Below are 20,044 nucleotides of genomic sequence, written 5' to 3' on the forward strand. Positions count from 1 at the left end.
GGGTGAGGAAGTCTCCTCCCCAACCTACAGACAAAGTCATAGAAATAGAGGAAAAGTGTGACATTAGGAAGGGCAACAGGTGTTTCTTTTGTCTGAATCGACCGAATCCGCATACTCTTGTTCTGAAATACCGGAGAGTTTAGCTTTCTGTTAGAGCTTCAGAGCTTCTGAACTTATTTCTTAGGCAGCACTGGGGCATTTTGTGTTGTATGTATAACGGTTGAAAGTGCACAGAATAAAACAGGTCAAAGCAGGGCGGTAAAATGGTGTCTCCTCAGGCCTCTCTATACACACGACAGTCCATCTCTCAAAACGGTGCCTGCCTCTTCCAGGATTTTTACAGCCTCCTGCCGACTCAGGGCCATGGGTGTAAACAGGACCTAATAGCTTCTGGAGTGAAGGTCTCCCCACACACACACCACACACACACACCACACAACACACAACACAACAACACACACAAACACACACGACATACACACACACACCAACACACACACAACACACAAACCACACACACAAAAACAACACACACACACACACGCACACACACACACACACACACACACACACTAGGGGTTTCACAACTACCAATATTTACTTGTCGACACATTTTTCAAAATAGTAGTCGACTAGTCGACTAGTCGTTACGTCATAATAAAGACACACAAAGAGAGGTGTAAAACTGTATTTTATATTGGAACTCATACAGTAACATTAAACACTGCATTTTAATTTGTGTTACATGGCTGAGTAAATAACAAACAGTAACTGGACTCACCAAAATCGACAGCAAAAAAATCTTGTTTACATAAATGCCACGTAAATCCAGTGCGCAACACTTTATTCGCTGTCCTCCACGATAACGTCCACCTTTCCATATTTTTGGTTTGGTTTGAACACCAACGCATCGACATGTGAGGGAAGGAGGCTTGACCGCTTTCGGGTGACAGTGTTGCCTGCCAGGGAAAAAACCCTCTCACTCGGGGTGCTTGTGGCTGGAATAGCCAGGGAAAAAACCCTCTCACTCGGGGTGCTTGTGGCTGGAATAGCCAGGTAGCTCCTCGAAAGCGGGGGAAGCGGTGCACGTTTTCTGCCCACCACTCCAGTGGATTATCCATTGTGGGGATATGCGGTGTCCACTGGCAGTAATCCCGTAGCTCATCATCCGCATCACTGTTGACCCGTGTTTTCTTGCTGTTCGTTTGCCTCTGTTCAGTGCTGACGCCGGTCCGTTGCTCACTGGTGCTAGCATTGCATTTGTATTGTACTTCAGTACAGCTGTACACAACTGACACTTCACTGTGGAGTTGGTTACATCTTCGTTGAAGTACTGCCATACATAAGAATGTCGGACGTGTTTTGGAGCATTTTGCAGCACCTCGTTTACCTCAATTTTTTTCACGACTAGTCGACTAGGGCCTACAGCGCCGACTAGTGGTAAAGGTAGTCGATTAGTCGACTAGTCGATTAGTTGGTGAAACCCCTAGGACACATTTCTGAAGGAGTTTCATCTCCAGTTCAAATCATGAAAAAAAAGTTAATTCCAAAGGACTACTTCAAAGGTTTTTTAATCCAATTTGTTTGCATGACCACAAAGTAAAACAATAAAAACATGGTGATAGAAAGCTGGTACAGTAGGTGGGAGTTAAAATTATCATGACTTTGTGTCTTTGTGTCTGTCACCTGGAAGCTGTCACAACAGAGCGGCGGTGGCTGTTACGCAAGTGTGTTTGGTAGTGACGCAATAAATGAACCAGGATGCTGAAGCTGTACCAACAAAGAGTTTAGAGAGCATTACCACGGAACTCCCTGTGGAGATTAAAAGTTTGTGGTTTGTTAGTTCACTGGGTGTTTGTGTGTCTTCCCTACACCCCGGCAGGGAAGGACTTTTTCTCTCATGATCGCAATAAACAAGAAGACATAAACATGCTCTATTTGAGAAGTCTGAGTTCAAACAAATGGTGTCCTCTCCTTTTAAATAGCACTTCACATCATTACAGTATTTCTATTGGGCCTGACTGAACTCTTGAATGAACAGGATACTTGTCAGCATTCAGGCCCATCAGTCACATTATATTTAACAATATGGATATGTTTTGCTAGAAAGTTGGACATGAATGAATGTCTCGTTGAGATATGTAACCCACTGGCACACCGCACAGAAAAAGTGCTGAGTCATTTTGGGGGTGGTTCCACAATTTCATGTGAAGTAGACCGCCTTAATCAAGTCCATACCCGTTCTTGGAATTTTCCAAGGAACACTAAGTCCTCCCTCTGTGGGGATGGTTGGATTTGCTTCGCTAAGCATCCAGTTGCATAAGCTGTTACCTTCAGACCTACATCGTACCTCTTAATGCAGACTTGATGTAGATATAAACATTGTAGTATATATATTTCTATAGATATGGCTTTTTTTGTGTTGCCATAGTCTAATTTGAATAAAACACATTTTGTTTGTTTTTTGTCATTGCACAAGTTATATTGCTTGTGAAATGAGTTCCTCTTTGTCTTAAAAACAACACATTGTGGCGCTTTATAGTATAATGCTTTATTGGTCTTGTTCTGCTAAATGTCACTCAAAGAAACACTTAGACTACTAATCATAGACTGCTACTAATGCACAACCTAAATATAGTACAAGGCACTTTTGTACCAAAACAACGTACTAGAACCCGGCAGTAAAGAAAAGTATGACATACAAGTGAGTATCAGAGTGCTGGGAGGGGGATCTTTAACTACAGGATCCTGAAGGGCAGTCTCCTTCCTTAAAGTGCCACCTTGCTGCGGTTAGTGTCACAAATTATACCAATTCTCAATGTGCCACATTAAGAGATTTAAAAGTCACCCTATCACCAGCATATAGCTGCCAGTATAAATCATGCCTTCTTTCTTATTGAAAGCAGTTGGTCTGGTTTTGACTACAGGTACTTTCACACATTATTTGCCGTGTCAACCTTTTTATTTGCAAGATTAATTTTGGGGCCTATTAAAGGCAAGACTGAACATGTCTGAGTCTAATTCGTCTTTGTGTGTTATTCCAATCTGCCATTATTGATTGAAATGTCTCAAGTTATGGATGGTGACGGAGTAATTAAATCAGATTTAGAATCATTAGAGGCTTACAATACATTTCAAGAGCACTTGTAGGTAATCCATCTAGAGCAGGGTTGTCCAAATATTTTTCACTGAGGGCCACAAACACAAAAATATTCGAAGGGCTGGGCCGCTCACTAGAGGTCAGGTTTATTGCCTCATAAGTAAAGTTATAAGTTAGCTAAATCAATCAAATGTAAGTGATTCAACAGCCTACATGACAGCTTTCCATAGGGTTTCATTTATTAGCAGCTCATTCCTTAAAACAGACGCCTTAGATTGCTTATCATAAGAGGAAATATGAAGGGTATAATTCAAGGTTGTTATGTACATAAGTTATTGGGCTTTTTTCTTATCAAATTAGATTTGTTAGAACATATTTTCAACTTTAATTGACTGAAAGTGGGCTTATTAACACATATATGTTTACAGATATATTTAAGAAGTACAAGACAAGCTCAAGTTTCATTTGTGGGCCGCATTCCATTATACTTTTTGAATTTGTTGAGAGCCGATTCAAAATGTCCTGCGGGCCGCATTTGGCCCCCTGGCGGTAGTTTGGACACCCCTGATCTAGAGGGACATATATGAATACATTTAGTTCCCAATGTTTTAAAACTCAATTCAGTAAGTACGTAGCTGAGTTTGGGAGGAAAAGAAGAGTTTGAGGGGGGCTGTTGAGTGCCAAAACACGGAACTGGAGTCCATTAAAGGTAGATTTGAACATGTACTTTTCTTGTCGTTTTAGACGTTAACATGACAACAAATATGAGAACCTGTGAGGGGCTGGAAGAGGGATTCTGTTTCCACACTTCTACACTATTTTCTAAGCATGTTTGAAAGTTTGCCTTTATGAAATATACTTTTTTGCCAAGTTTAAGAGAAGTGTATCTATCTTGTCATTGGACTCTTATTAAGAAAGTCATTTCCCAAAATGCTTAACTTTAGATTTGATATAAAAATGGACTGTCTCGAAGAGGATTTGTAATCTTTTTACCATGGAATTTACATTTGAAGGACTTAATCTGCTGTTTATAAATCACACTGCCCGTGTTTACACTTGGTTTTTATTATGCATACTGGGCATCACAAGTGGACAATGTCAAATACAAGTGTAAATTATCATCAAGACATATCATTGGAACACATTGTCTGTCCTGCTTTCGCTTGCCTCCCCCAACAATGCATTTGGAAATGATGTACGTTTTTATTTGAATGTAGAGCAAAGGGAGATCTTATCTCTGGAGACACATTTTAAAACAAGGTGTGAACTGACACTGACTTAAAGCTGTGCCCATTAAATCAAAGTTAAACAGGGCCTTTATCTTTTTTTGTTACATTTTTACTACTTGTGTTTTAATCTAATACTTATTCTGATAATGCATGTTAAGCACTCTTGTTTTTGCAAAGTAAAAAAAATATGGGGTTAAAAAGGAATACAAATTTGCAAGAGATTTAACAGGATTACTTTAAAACAGGCAAAGTTTGCAAAACCAACGGAAGCGATGTAGATTGAGCACTGAATGCTACAAATTTATGTTGTGTTCTTTTTTTTAATTCCTACACAAAAACCCTCAAAAGGTAAGGCTGAGACAGAGAACTGCAGATTGAGGGGTTTCTCTGATTTCCTTCTTACGTCAGCGCCATGTGCTCTTTCCAGTTTCTGCTCACCGTGTGCTCTCTTGTGTGACCTTTGTAAAATTCCACTATCTGTGTGACTGGAGGATGGGGATGTTGCCTTCATGGTTCCTGTAGGTTTCAGACTGGGAGGCTGTAAAGCAGCATGATGGGATTTGAACAACGGGGGAGGAGAACACTCATCAAGAGCAGCGGTGAAACACACAAAGAGTCAAGAAAACAAATCAGTTATGATGACTCACTTTTAGGTTGCTTCAAATGTGTCAATCAAGGTGTTAGCAGTGACTTACTGATGGCGTTTTATTACATTTAGATAAACTGTGGAAAATCAATAATAAGTAAAGAGGGGTTTAATGCTGATTAGTTAATTTTGCAGGACAACGTTTTTGTTTAGTGACGTCATTACAAAAGGATCTTCTTTGCAAAGTATTTTTAGACTATTTTTTGCAACACCTCCAAAAAGAACAGGATGCACTCGAGTTTTCAGACATTGGAAAAAAGAGAGAACTTTATGTTCAAGCTGTGTTCTGGCAACCCGACACCAGGAAGTTTAGCAAAACAGGATAAGAAAAAAGAAAACCTCTCTGAGAGTGTCTGGCTGGTGTCGTCGTGCAAAAACAGAGGACAGGAGAAGCTTCGACGCATGTTTACAAATTCTAACGTTGCAATGATATTTACTTCAGGGCGGCTCTCGTGTTTATTCTCCCCGGGTCAGCTGTGGTGCACGGGTTGCCGTAATAAGACACGCACAAACACACAAGGAATCTTTTTGTGCTTTATTTGGATGCAACCTAAATGGAACCTTGCTGTGTCCCATTATACAGTATGTGGAGACCGTATTTGATATGAAGTGTAGGCTACTACTTGCAATCATTGATAAAATCAGAGTTTTGAAGTCAGATTTCATCACGACAGTTGGGCCATTTTGAATCATACAAATGCTGTCATGTGTTTGTTTGACATGCAGTGGTGGGCAGTAACTGTGTGTATAATGAGATTTTTAACTTGTGGTACTTGAGACGAGTTTTCATGCTAATACTTTCTGTATTGTTGCTGAAGGTGTAACTTACGGTGGCCGAGAGGTGGAAACGCGTCACAACGGCCCCACACACTTCCAATAGAAGAAACACGCTGCAGTTTCAAAAACACAAATGTGCCAAAACACATGCGAATGAAGAAACATTTTCTCCAACTTGACAACACATGCATAAACATAACGCTGCAAATACAAAATGCTGCAAGAAGATCAAAACACAATGTAAACGGAGGCACAAGAAAGTGACACACACATCTGGGACCGGAGTGATTGTTGGCGTTCGGGGATTAAAAAGTTGGCCAACTGTCACTGTTGTTGTAAATGTACCTAAAATGTATGTTTTATCATCTTATTTTAACAATGTGATCACATATTATTGAAGATCTGCTGTTAACTAGCTAGCTAACATAGCTAACCTAGCCATTTCAAATATACTGCCAAAACACCAACAGTTATGGAACATGCTAACCCTGCAACAGTGACAGTTGGTTCTATGCAGTATCTTAGCTGTGCTCTTCAGAGATCTTGTTCCTAAGATTTGCTGGAACAACAAAATTGAAAACTTATATCACAGCAAACAAACAAACATATATTATAATATACAGTATGTCCTCCTCTGTTGATGTTGGTGATGTTTGTCACAATCGCTGGTGGTCTGATCTCTGTGTTCTAACCCCTCTGCCTCAGTGTGTAGCTCTGCTTTCACAGCTGCTCCAGTTTCCAACCATCAGGCCAGCAACGTGCAACAGTTTTCACGGAATAACCCCAAACCACAGCCGCCTGTAGGGGAGGACGGGGGAGGGGTGGGACAGAAAACACTGCATATCTGTTCTCAGCCGTGATAGTGGTGCTGGGTCTGGGTCTGAGGGCCCCAGAAGAGAAGAGGCTGCTCATGTGATCAGATTAGCCAAGGATGGTGCTTCATTTGCTGTTTGGACTCACCATATCTGATTAAGTCAAGAGCCTCTGATTGAATTCATACGATACGCCTCTTTATTGAGGATGAATAGTCTGTGTGGTGATGGAAAGGGCCAAGTGAGATTATGTGTTGATTTGTGATATACTAGTTTTTCAGCGCATTATAACAAAACAAAAAAGGCCCAGTTGCATTTTGTAAACTACCTTATTTGTTCTGACCTGCCTGTTGTTTTGTAATAGCCTCACATGGAGCCCCACCCCTCTCTTCCACACATCAGATTGTCCAAGGGTTTAGACTCTGGCTGCAATGGAAACGAGGATCAAGGCATTATGGTTTTCCTCATGAGGCTTCCTCTTTATTCACTTTATCTGCCTGGGTTATCTGATCATAACGCTCAGCATTTATCCTCGTAGTGTTGCAAAAGTGTTGTACTCACACTTTCACATCCTGTGTACAGACTGTACAAAGAGCTCAGATAACATTGGGGGGGCGGGGGATCCACTTGTAATGCAAAGTGAACATTTCACTAGGTTATGCAACACTAAATATTCAGAACAAAACGTACACATGAAAAGGCCTTCTATTATACTGTAGGTGACTTTGTTTGCAGAAAAGTGACATTTCTTTCTTAGTTTGTCTCATTTGACTTCTGTTCCGTGACAGAAAATATTTTGTACTCTTTACAGCTTTAGTTAGTTATAAAAGATACTGTAACTGTTGGTTGATGCTGCGTGTTAATAAACTGAAGGAAAAGGTGTTCCTTTATTTTAATTATCCTTCTTCTTAAGCTAAATAAACCCTTTCAAAAGCATTTTGGATCAGCTGTAAAATGCATTGTCACAACGCTGAAAACAGGACAGTTTTTTCTGAGAAACTTGTGACTTAGAGATACATGCTTCTCAAAGGACGGCGACAAAGCTGCAAACATATGTTGATCTTATAAAATATGTGGCATTGCTGTAGATTAAACTGGCCAACTGTATATAAAGGAGTTTATATAAGCACAACCATAAACAACTACAACAGAATGTGATGCACTGCTGTAGATTAATTTGCACAAAAGTATATTTGGAGTTAAAGACCTACATCTTCAGCAGTGAAATGCAGCATCGACGTTAATGAAGCAGTAATATTTATCTAAAAACAGGTAAGCATAAAACTGACATGGATACATTTTATTGCATGTTAGTACTTTTACTTTAAGTACATTTCCCTCTAATAGCTTAAATGCTTTTACTTAATTGAGTTTTGAATGAATGAATTGTTATTGTAGTGGAGTATTTTAACTGTATGTCACCAGCAGGGGCGGACTGGGACTAAAAATCAGCCCGGGAATATCGACCGGACCACTTCAGTACCGCTAGTAAATTGTCAACGCGCGGGGGGGGGGGGGGGGGGTGCTAGTGATATGTCCAACCGGCCCACTTCCACCGCTAGTAAATAACCAACGGGGGGTTTCGCAGTGCTAGTTAATTGTCCGATCGGCCCACTTCGGTACCGGCCCGTCCCGAACGTCCCGATGGCCAGTCCGCCACATGGTCACCAGTACTTTCACTAAAGGATATAAATACATTTTCAAGTATTCAAATATATGCCCCTGAACTGTCTCTTTGCAAGTTGTATTTAAATGCAGGGACATTTTCAGAGTGAGCATGTGGACATGATTTAAACAGGCCCATGCAATTTGATTTGGACATCCTTCTGAATGAATTCCGAGGCAAATTCAATTTGGTGTGTTCTCAGACTGCAGTCAAATGCGTCGCTGCAAGCAAATGCCACTTCACGTTCTGCGATACAGGGTTATAGATCAGCTAGAAGAAAAATGAAATCTTGTAGTATATTCTTAATGCGAAAGCAAAGAAATATAGAATAGCAGAAAGAGAAGTACTTTATCCACACATATTACTGCTCTCTCTGCCACTCTAACCCTAACCTGATCAGAGTCCAGATTTGAGTTCAATCTGAATTGCTCCATGTGAAGCCGAACAGGGGACATTCATTTCATTTCCTTAAACAACAGAGACCCCTACACCTGATTCACTCACTGAATAAAGTGGAAAGGTAAGCTAAGCTTGACAGCACCTGTTCTGCCCCAGGTTTGTTTTACACTATAATAGGGTATAGCACAGTATGACCTCGGTAATGAAATAATTTGTACAGTTAAAGTAAATCAGGCATTACATTTATTCTGGGGCAATAAAGATTTGATTGTTTACCTTAATACTTTTTATATGAATCCCCTTTGTTATCACACATGATATTTATGAGACGGGAAAATCATTATGTATGTGTCTGAACCCTGAGGCCATTATTACAAACACAATGCATGCAGTCTGTGTGAGTCCTGCTGTACATCACACTTCAGGCTTAATAATTTAGATTTACTGTAATGAAAGGTTCTTTTTGTGGGAAAAAATGAACATGATTTTCTAAAAGTTGGGTTAGTGAGAAGAGGTGCAAGGTCTCACTCAAGGACACCAGAAACAACATGGCTGTGGAGGACCGAGCGTGAGACACGACTTTGACTGCAGAGCCCCTCACCACACTGTCCTCACTGACACCCAGTTCATGGCCTCATACTGAAATAGACTCTCCAACACTCACGCTGATTCCTGTTCAATTTAGGCTCAAAGCCTAAATGATAAGAATAGATCACTCAGACACACATTTATTAAGTGAAAATGTATATATTTGTTCACTTTGGTGCATTATAAACTTTGCTCTTGCACCCACTTTCATAGACACAATGCAGCATTATAAGTATATTAAAGCAAGAACAACTTTACTCTGACGATTTACTAAACTCAAACAGGTTTGGAATATTTGCAAATGGATTGTCACGCTAGCATGAACTAAATGGAAACCATTAGTGCCTGGAGGGAAGGAACATTTGCGAAATGAGAAGCAGAAGAAAACAAGTTTACAATCCAGAAGCTTTTTGTTTCTTAATGGAAAGAACCCTATGCTGCATGTCCTCCCTTTTGTCTTTCTTTCTGATTAAAGCAGAAAAGCCACAGAAAAAAATTCTAACAATCAATTTCTCAAAGTTCATCCCATTATGATTTTGGCAATAAGAACGCTTGGCGTGATGACTCACCACACTGAGCACAGGCTGTGCCGCCCTTCACTGTAATCAAATCCACTTTGATATGACATGTGTTAAAGCCATGAATCAAGTTCAACCGGAAGCTGGAACAAAACTGAATCAGACTTTAAGGTAGAACAAAAACCCCCAGGGCATTCTTAGCGCAGACCTCCGCCAGACCAATAGCTCCATCTTGCAATGTTAGCGAATTGAAAAATATTGGTGACACGCAGTTCGTCTCGTTCCAACATGTAATGGAGATCCGGACAGTATTATTCCGAAACGACATTGTGACAAGTTTTAGAGTATATGATTCAGTACAGAACGCATGTTCCTTTTTATGAATTATCAACTTTGCGTAATAATTTAGTAAGTGGAAAAAAACCTATTTTTCATATAGCCTAAAAATTACACATTTGCCTCAGGGGGCTTTACAGTGTGTGCAGCATATGACATCTGTCCTTAGATCTTCACAGCATCAACTCTGTTGAGATCCCCCAATTAACGGGGAAAATACAGGAGAAACCTCGGGGAAGGAAGAGGAGGAGGACCCCTCTCCCAGGATGGACAGACTTGCAACATAATTTGTGTGGGGATAAAAAGATAGTACATTTACAAACAATCCAGATGTTAGAGAAGATCATGTGTGTATATATAAAAAGGGAAAGACCTTTCACCTAGAAAAGCCAGCAAAGAGTAGGCCTACTGAGCCAATCTTCACCGCATGTTTCCACTACCTTTGGTAAATAAAATGTGTCAAAACTCTTTTAACGCCACTTTGTGGGTTTAGCTCTTGGATAAGTAGGAGGATGTGGATGTACCCGAGTCTTAATTAACCACAGTTTGTCAAAGGTTACAGCTCATTGTCCCTTAACACCAGCCACATTTCAGAGATTCGCATCAGCTGTGAGTCTGCATGTGACACAGGCTCGTGTCAGAACTTAACATGAAGCAGAAGAGGATACACCTGAGTCAGAACTACAAATGTTAGTGTTTATTTTTTTGACATTTGCAAGTGAAAACACACAGCATTATACAAAACAACATAAAAAGTAGATTACATATGGACCTCTTCTAACGACAACACGAGGAAACCAACGTTTCAAAACATTCAAATGCCTTAGGGATCCTTTGGGTCAGAGTAACAAGATATTCAGCAAAACCTGCTAAACTTCAACAGGTTTTCATTAGTACAACTTAACACATTACAATAATGTAATTCTATACACGGTATTAGCTGCCATGACTAAATGTGTTGGCAGTGTTCTAGAGGTTGCATACAACTAAATGCATAAAGTATGCACAAACAATTCTTCTATAATTATTTCATCTGTTGTGTAAAAAAAGTGGTAAAGATCAATCTATAAAGCCTTGATAAGACATGGCTAAATACAGTACTGGTATTGACATTGTTCATTTTCTGTAATCTATGGGCTCCTCTCCCTCTTCTTTGAGTAGACACGTGCGCACCAGAGCCTCAGTGACGATGTACGGGTCGCAGTTGGCTGACGGACGGCGGTCCTCGAAGTAGCCCTTCTTGTCCTGCCCCACGGCGCGGGGGATGCGGATGCTGGCGCCGCGGTTGGCCACGCCTGCCGAGAACTCATCAATGCTGGAGGTTTCGTGGCGTCCGGTGAGGCGCCTGGCGTTGTCCAGCCCTCCTTTGGGGTCGTAGGCACGGATGTGATACTGGTGTCTCTTCGCCAACCTGTCGATCGACTCCTCAATGATTCTGTAAAAAAAAAAAACAGAATTAGAAACGCGCTCAAAACAAAACAAAAATTCACCAGTTATTAACTATAAAACCAAATACTTACTTTAGTCCGCCATCCTCGCGCATCTCCTTTGTGCTAAAGTTGGTGTGGCAGCCAGCACCATTCCAGTTCCCTGTGATTGGTTTGGGGTCAAAGGAGACCACCACCCCGAAGTCCTCACACACTCTGTGGAGGATGAAGCGAGCGACCCATAGATGGTCCCCCATGTTGATACCTTCAGTTGGACCAACCTGGAACTCCCACTGGAACACAACGAAGACAACAATGACTGATGCTAGTTTAAAAGTGGCAAACAACAAGACAAGTTATTACCTGAGCTGGCATGACTTCAGCGTTGGTGCCACAGATGTCGACCCCGGCGTACAGACAGGCTCTGTAGTGCGCCTCCACCACGTCTCTCCCGTATGCCTTATCTGCTCCCACTCCACAGTAATAAGGCCCTAATCAGGTGGCAGGAAACAAAATATTAAATATCACCAAGTTATTATATTTCAATAAACAACGAGACAAACTCGAGACGCAGAACTCACCTTGGGGACCTGGGAAGCCGTTGGAGGGCCAACCGAAGGGATGTCCGTCGGTGCCCAGGAGAGTGTACTCCTGCTCCATACCGAACCACGGGTGGTTGTTATCCACCATGCTCATGATCTGTTTACAGGTATTACGCAGATTGGTCTCTGTTGGAAAAACAACAATTTAGGATAAGCACAAACACAGGGAAGCTTGAACTACAACACCCAGGCTCCTTCTGATCTGCTCACCTGCCGGCTTGCGGTTGTACTTGAGCACCTCGCAGAGCACCAGCTTGTTGGGGTCTCTCCTGAACGGGTCCCTGAACATGGCGGCGGGGATCAGGAACATGTCGCTGTTGGAGCCCTCTGACTGGTAAGTGCTGGAGCCATCAAAGTTCCACTCTGGAAGTTCTAATAAAAACAAAGTTAAATCAGTATATCAATTCTGAAAAATATGTTTGTTTACAGGTTGTGTTGATTATATTGGATGCTTGAGCTTACCCTCTATGGTCTTGGGTTCAGAATCCAAAGTTCTGGTCTTGCATCTTAGTCCCTCTCCAGAGCCATCAATCCATATGTACATTGCTTGGACCTTGTCCCCTTGAGGGAGGTCCATGTAATGCTGCTTTACAGCTTTGCTCAATTTTGAACTTGTTGAGGTGGCCATTTTCTTGACCAAATCCTACAGAGTAAAGAGAACAGAGCATAAGCCAAACACAGGGGAGCCACTATCACGGAGTACAACATGTACAACCTGGAGGATTTCATGGAAAAGGCCCTGTTTTAACCAGAAATTGTACAGCAGAATGTCACTGACAAGGAATTATAATTATGCCCTATTCACCAGGAGTCTGATCTGATTATATTCCTCTATTTGTAAATGCACCAATGCTCATATGAGACAGACTAATCAACATAAACACAAACCTACACCACACAGAATTTATGAAGGATTTCCGTCAACATCGTACATGACGTATAAACAAAGGAAAGTTTCAGCGCGTGTAAACAAGTGATCCCTCGGCGATAAACCAGCAGCACTAGAGAGTAGAATCAGGCAGGAGTACATCTAAGCCTCTTACCTTGGGTTACAGTGTAGGGAAATATGAGAAGGACGATCAGAGCTGTGGGATGCCGTGGTCTTTGAGAAGGTCTCTATTGTTTTTTCATTCCTGAACTACGTCACTCACTGTTCCAGCGCTGTTTTATAGCGGCTAACAGCTGCGAGCATTTTCCCCGCCTGCTGATTGGCTGACGGACAACGTGACTCAGCTCGTGGTGAGAGGATGCAGCAGGAGACTCCATTCAATCACACAACAAAGGGTCCCCCGTGGGAGGAGCTTTAACTTCTGATGACGTTCATCCGACCACGCTCGAAGCGTGATGAAGGCCCACTCCTATCAGAGATGAAATCAAAGACCGTTTGAAGATGTGAAACTCAGAGAGAAAGAGACACCTTTAACACTGGTATCGGTGTAAACCCTAAACATGCGGGGCGAGCCCTCTAGCGACTTGAAATGTGATATCTATAACCAAAGCAAGTGTCCCAAGAATTTAGGAGAGCTTGGCAATAATAGTTGAATAAAAAACATGCTGGTCCTTTTACGCGTTCACCTCACAACTCTGTGGCCAGGATGGTTATAAGATTAGCATAGACCCCCTCTATCTGATCCCCTCGTGGGGAAATCCGGGTGTTTATTAGCAACCAGGACATAATATACATGGAGCAGGTAAGAGTTCACAAGGATACAACACGAATAAACATAAATAATGTAAAATATCCCAGTATAGTAAAGTATCAAACAATATAATCTAAACTGAAGCTTATCATGTAGTGTACCAAATATATGTATATACAATTAGACAGTTTTTATTCGTAGAACCCCCCTTGGATGCAGCCATCTCGGTTTTCAAGGAGGTCCCGACAATAGCAACACTTTACACACATAGCAGTATAACAAGAGCACGAGTGACACACAAGACAAACCACATACAGTCTGTACAAGTACAGNTGAAGAGAGATCTGAATTTGTGAAAAATCTGATTTGGATGTATATATGACAGTGTCATCAGCATAAAGGTGAGTACAACAATTAATGAGACAAGAAGATAAATCATTTATGTAAATAGAGAACAGAAGTGGGCCCAGAGTTGATCCTTGGGGTACACCCTTTTGTTGGATCAACAGGTCAGACTGTTTTCCATTAACAACCACACATTGCTTTCTACTGTGAAGGTACGAAACCGTAACACTGTATTATTAGAAAGGCCAATGCCGTGAAGTGTATCCTATAAGAGCAGATATCGATCAACGAAAACAAAGGCTGTTGTCAAGTCAATAAAAATGGCACCTGTGAGTTCACCATCATCTGCAGCAGAGTACAAGTCATTCGTAAATTTAAGTAGGGCAGTTGTTGTGGAGTGATTAGGCCTGAAACCAGATTGAACCGGAGATAAAATATTATAAGTATTGAGATAATGTGATTATAAATTATTTTCTCCAAAACCTTGGAAATAGAACAGATTATAGAGATTGGTCTATAATTACTTGTATTAATTAAATCACCACCTTTATGCAGTGGAATGATGCGTGCACATTTCCAAATAGTCGGCAACTCACAGGTGGACAAAGACAGGTTGAACAAATCAGCAAGTGGGAACATGAAATATGGGACGCCAATTTTATGAACATAAAAACCATATAAACTAAAGAGGTAAGCACATTTTAATATATTAAAATAAGTACATATTTTTCACTCGTAAAAAAAATACATATTTAGCAGCGTTGTCAAAGTTAGTGAAGTATATGTATGTATCACATATATATATAACGTAAATAAATTTAATTAAATGGATCTTGGATTTTTTTATTTTGTACAAACTTACTTTGAAGTTTTTTATGACAATCGTTGTGATACCTTATTGTTGTAGACAGAGACATTTGGGGTAAATTGTTCTCAGAAATCAAAAGCAAGAAGAAAACTGAGAACCGACGTATATGAAATGTGTTAAAATGTCATCAGAAGGAGCATAAAGTAGAGGGTAACTACTGAAATAAATGTCAAACTTTTATATTAGCAACAATAACAATACATACAATATGACTTTAAATCTGATGTAATCCAAATTATACACATGCTGTTTTAAAGCAAGCTATAAGCAAATAAATAATGCATTTATAACAAAAAAACGTCTCTACCAATATTGAAAGGTTTATAGGCTATAAACCTTTCAATATTGGTATATATTATTATTATTATTATTATAGCGTACTTCATTTCTTTACTCCCCTAAACGTATCAATTAAACGGTTCAATGAATCTTGCAACAGTATAAACGCATTGTCAGCAAAGATCCTCTTGTAAACTCTATTGTTTTATTGGACAATTATGGTTACTACATTTTAATTGTGTTAATCTACTAATGGGTAGTTTAGTATACATCATGTTATATAAGCTGATCATATGAACATTTCAATCAGCAAATAAATGTAGTGCAGTCAAAAATATAACATTTTATAAAAAAATGTAACCTCTGAGACTGAGTTAAAGTACATCAGTATTATCAGATATGTACTTGAAACATGTTACTTCTAAACTTCTGTATACTGTTTTTCAGTTTTATAAATAAGAGTGACATATTACAGTGTTTAATCCTACTGTTAATGTAGGTTATATTATTGATCAAACGTAGGTATCCAGTATCTTAAAGGACAATTAAAAACAAAGAAACACATTGACAACAGTAAATTGATAGACTAGCTTCCAGAACTACACAAAACAGTCTTTAGATATTGAGTGTGTGCAAATAATGCAGCGTTAGAAGACCCTTAGATGCATAAGTGGGTATTCTTTGACCCGGTGAGGTGGTTTTCTTAGAGTATCTTTCTAATTACATTTTTTTTATCATTTCATATTCTAGCTATTCCTCAAAAAACATGTTTTGGATATCATGCCTTTCAAATGTTTTATTTACATTTTAAGAAATTGTAGTTTTTGTATAACTACCCCAAGCTTCCATAAGTGGGTCAAAAATGACCCACATGCATTTTCTATGGAATTACGTTTTTTTTCAAAATGTCTAAAATTATAAATAGTGAAAAATTAAATATAAAATATTTCTAGTGTGAACCAAAATATAATACTAAATATTATACAAGTGATTTTTCTTGACAAAAATGGCATAAAAACACATATTATTCTAATACGGGTCCTTTTTGACCTACTTATGGAAGAGTGGGTCCAGCCACTCTAAGGGTTAACAGTTCAGATAATGCTAATGTTAGGTGATTAACGGGGCAGGTATTGTGAAAAGTGTGTGATCAAGAATGCAAATAATACCATCATGCGATCAAAAAGTAAATACCTGGAGAAACAAAAACATATTTATTAGATTTGTGGTGGTTTCAAAGCATAAACTAGCAATAAAACACAATGCCATTATACATCTGTAAAAATTGTATGTTTGCTAGCAGGTATTTGCAGTAAATCCTTATGGCATTTGGCTCATGCTGTGTTTATGACATGCATTTGGCCTACCACATGTACCAGACTTGAACAGGTAATTATGATTTAATTATCTTGTCATTATGTTTGGCAGTTGTGGAAAAACATCTCCAAACAGGATTCATAAGATGGATCCAAGCTGTTACCAAGAATCAGAAAACATGGCTCCTCTGTCAGAACAACCGCAGGCACAACGCATGACCTGAGCCAAAGAGCTCGGTGAAGGAGCGTTCTCCAATCAGACTGGGGGAAGATGGAAACCTTACAAACCTATAGGAATGCTTAGATGACACATGCACAAGCTTTGTTTTATGCACTCATTTGCTTCCATAACATGTTTTCTTCCAGATAAGTGCAGAAAATATCCCAAATACTCAAGGAGTTATTTTTTTATAAATGTGTCCCTTTGCGTTGTATGTAACAAACACATATTGGTCTTATTTTAAGTCAACTAGGTGAAGTTTGTATTGTGATATCTAAAGCTATTTTTACCATATACCCCTGTGTGTCTCCCCTCAACTGAATGTATGTAAGACAATAAAAATATGTAGTTATGATTATATAGTTTATTGTAGGTACCCTGCTGTGTGCAAGGCATGATTCTATCTTTTTTTACTCTGTAAGTGGTAGTATCATGGAAGGAATACAAGGCCATATGTCAACCTGAGAATGGTCTTCCTTCTACATTTAGTAGATACAAAATAACAAAAGATACAACTGATTTACAAAACACTTTACAGGGTGGAAAACGTGCACAAACTTGACCACAAACGCAATGCAGGGAAAACAGGAAATACCTGTATTAAAGCAAGGCATGTAGGGATGCCCAACAAATCTCTACCTTGATGATAAAAGAGCAACCTTTGCTTATGAGGTTGTATAACATGTTACAGAGGAAGCAATAATATCCCACCCTGCTGTAGAGGGGGTGCTTTTGGTTGGCGGAGTAAAAGTGCCATAAAATATGTTTCCACTTTGGTTTTTGGAGAGGATGTGGACCCCTTTAACTGTAAGGTTGTTAGAATAGCTAGACTATTGTAACATATTTGAACCTATTTTGATACTGTCAAGATCTGTGTGTGTGTGTGTGTGTGTGTGTGTGTGTGTGTGTGTGTGTGTGTGTGTGTGTCTGTGTGTGACAGAGCAGTAATGTTTGCAAATGTTCAATAAAACCAGGTGCAACACATTTGTATGAAGCCTCTCTCTGGGACTGTATGGCACTTTGCTGAATTGGATAAGCTCAAATGGAGAGAGACTTTCAGGGACTTTTAAGGAGACACAAAAACACTACAAAATGGAGCAAAACAACCACAGACAAAACAAAAAACTACTTTAAAGAGACAAAAACAAACAAAGAGTAACACCAAGAGACACAAAACAACCCCAGTGACAAAAATAAATGAATACAAAAAACTAAAAAGACAAAAAAGAGACACATACTGTAACAACTTGAAAGAGACAAAACATCAAAAAGACTTCAATGAGAAAAAGTAAACTACAAAGAGACACACAACAACCTCAAATAGACACAAAATGACTAAAGAGACAAAAAACAACTACAAAGAGAGAGGAAATGAATACAACATTAGACAGCAAACTACAAACAGACACACAACAACCTCAAAGAGGCTCAAAATGACATGAGAGACACAAATCAACCAATGAGAGAAGCAAAACCAGGCAAAAGAACTACAAAGTTAATTTTAGAGCAACCATAACAACAAAATAATGCATGTGACATTGATCAGAGGTGTAACATATGTGTCTGTTTTGAACATTTTTAAGGTGCTACAACATGAATATTCGCACACTTATTTGACTATATTGCATTTGAGGTTATGTTATGCATTTTTCTTTTTTTTTACTTTGCTTTTACACATTATGTTTTACTATTTCCATTTCATTTTAATCATTATATGTTTTCCATTTTGATCTTATGGTTTTTAACTAAATGTTACTAATATTTTCAAGTGGGTTTTGTTTTTCATCTTCTGATATACCCTGTTACCTGTTATAAGTTGGAATAATTTCGTTTTCAGACAAATTCCTCTTTTTATTTCTATTGAATTTTCACAGTGATATGTTTGGAAGAGACTGATCAATAAAGTTTTGTGAAGATGTACACTTTATCTATCAAGAATAAATCACATTTCACAATAATTTCATGAAAAGAGGTGCACAATATTTGATTGTGTATTTTAATATTGAGCATTCAGTGCATTATGGTAACGTGCTGTGTGCTTCACTTTTTGCATAACTATAGTAGCTAATGTGCATTAGAAATAAAGAGTATTATTTTTGTGATTTTGTGTAGTGTATTATTTTTAAAACACAGGGATCTTCACAAAGATCACAGAAGACAGATATGTATTGGATTTCCTTCTTCATCAGACATGGCACGTTTCAGTGGTCAGACATTTTGTGGATTTGAAACATTCATGTCAGATTTGATACACATTCAGTCATACAGCCAGTGCAGGAACATACCGTTGATTTGACATTGAAATACTTCAGAATATGAAAATCAGAATACCTTTATTCCCAGAGAAGACATTTAAATTGTTAAAGCAAAAGTGAAGATAGAGACACAATGAATAAATAAATAAAAGAATAAATAAAAAAAAATTAAAAAAAATTAAAACACACCAGGCAGTCACCAGAGAACTCGCCGAAGCCGACGCCGACTGTTGCGTCGCCATGTTCTCCTGCGTCTTGGCAGTAGAGGCTTCTCAATTCTTAAATTTCCCCTCCTCGACTCCCCTCCTCGACTCCTATCCTCGAGACTTAGTCCCGCCCACAGGAGATGCGAGCGGAGGACTGAGGAGTGGAACCGAGGAGAGAGGAGGGGAAGCAGCAGGCAGTTAGAAGCCTCATCCCAATACCCCTCCTCGACTCCTCTCCTCCCCTCCTCCGGGACTTGACCCGGAAATCGATGAAGACACGCCATTTTGAAGGACGTCCCAATAGCTGAAATGCACACGGAGGAGTCGAGGAGGGGTGAGGGAGGAGGAGTGCGGGAGGAGACGAAAGGGAGGATACACGCGAGCAGACTACGCGGAAGTGTTTTCACTACTCGCGTATAAAAGCCCCGCCCCCACCTTCACAGCTGTTCGATTTCAACAGAGGAAAACCGACAACTGGAAGATGAGTGGAAAAGCGTCACATAAATGTATAAGTGCTCACAGCTCCGTGGGAATTATTATGTGCAATTAATTTCTAAAAGGCTTTCACATTACTATTAGGGGTGCACCGAATGGGAAATTCTTGGCCGAAACCGATACAGAAAATAGGAAACAGTTGGCCGAATGCCGAAAGGCCGAAAATGATTAATAGAAATAGTATACATTTTTTACCAATGTTGTTCTGCTACCTGATTATGGAAAAAGACATGATTATGGCATAACTTAACTTAAATAATAATGGTAGCAGAACAACATTGGTAAAAAATGTATACTATTTCTATTAATCATTNGCTGCT

The 20,044-nt window shown here is 39.5% G+C and overlaps 1 protein-coding gene across 1 annotated transcript; it reads right to left on the reverse strand.

Annotated features, from left to right (window-relative positions):
• Positions 1-10,753: 10,753 nt before the first annotated feature.
• LOC104948992 (glutamine synthetase-like) lies at positions 10,754-13,280 on the reverse strand. The gene is made up of 7 exons (XM_010775255.1): positions 13,144-13,280; positions 12,563-12,743; positions 12,311-12,472; positions 12,080-12,226; positions 11,862-11,989; positions 11,592-11,791; positions 10,754-11,506 (listed from the first exon to the last, which is right to left on the reverse strand). The coding sequence occupies exons 2-7, from the start codon at positions 12,726-12,728 to the stop codon at positions 11,188-11,190; spliced, it is 1,122 nt and encodes a 373-aa protein (XP_010773557.1). The 5' UTR covers positions 12,729-12,743; positions 13,144-13,280; the 3' UTR covers positions 10,754-11,187.
• Positions 13,281-20,044: the final 6,764 nt, after the last annotated feature.

This window comes from Notothenia coriiceps, unplaced genomic scaffold (assembly GCF_000735185.1).
Source record: "Notothenia coriiceps isolate Sejong01 unplaced genomic scaffold, NC01 NC01_scaffold00015623, whole genome shotgun sequence".
Taxonomy (NCBI): Eukaryota; Metazoa; Chordata; class Actinopteri; order Perciformes; family Nototheniidae; genus Notothenia; species Notothenia coriiceps.

Bases quoted from the DNA above. Each gene is read 5' to 3' on its own strand.
- LOC104948992 (XM_010775255.1), bottom strand. From the start codon at position 12,728: ATGGCCACCTCAACAAGTTCAAAATTGAGCAAAGCTGTAAAGCAGCAT. The intron at 12,227-12,310 runs GTGAGCAGATCA...TTTTTCCAACAG, and splicing joins GTACAACCGCAAGCCGGCAG to AGACCAATCTGCGTAATACC. The intron at 11,792-11,861 runs GTAATAACTTGT...GTTGTGTTCCAG, and splicing joins CTGAAGTCATGCCAGCTCAG to TGGGAGTTCCAGGTTGGTCC.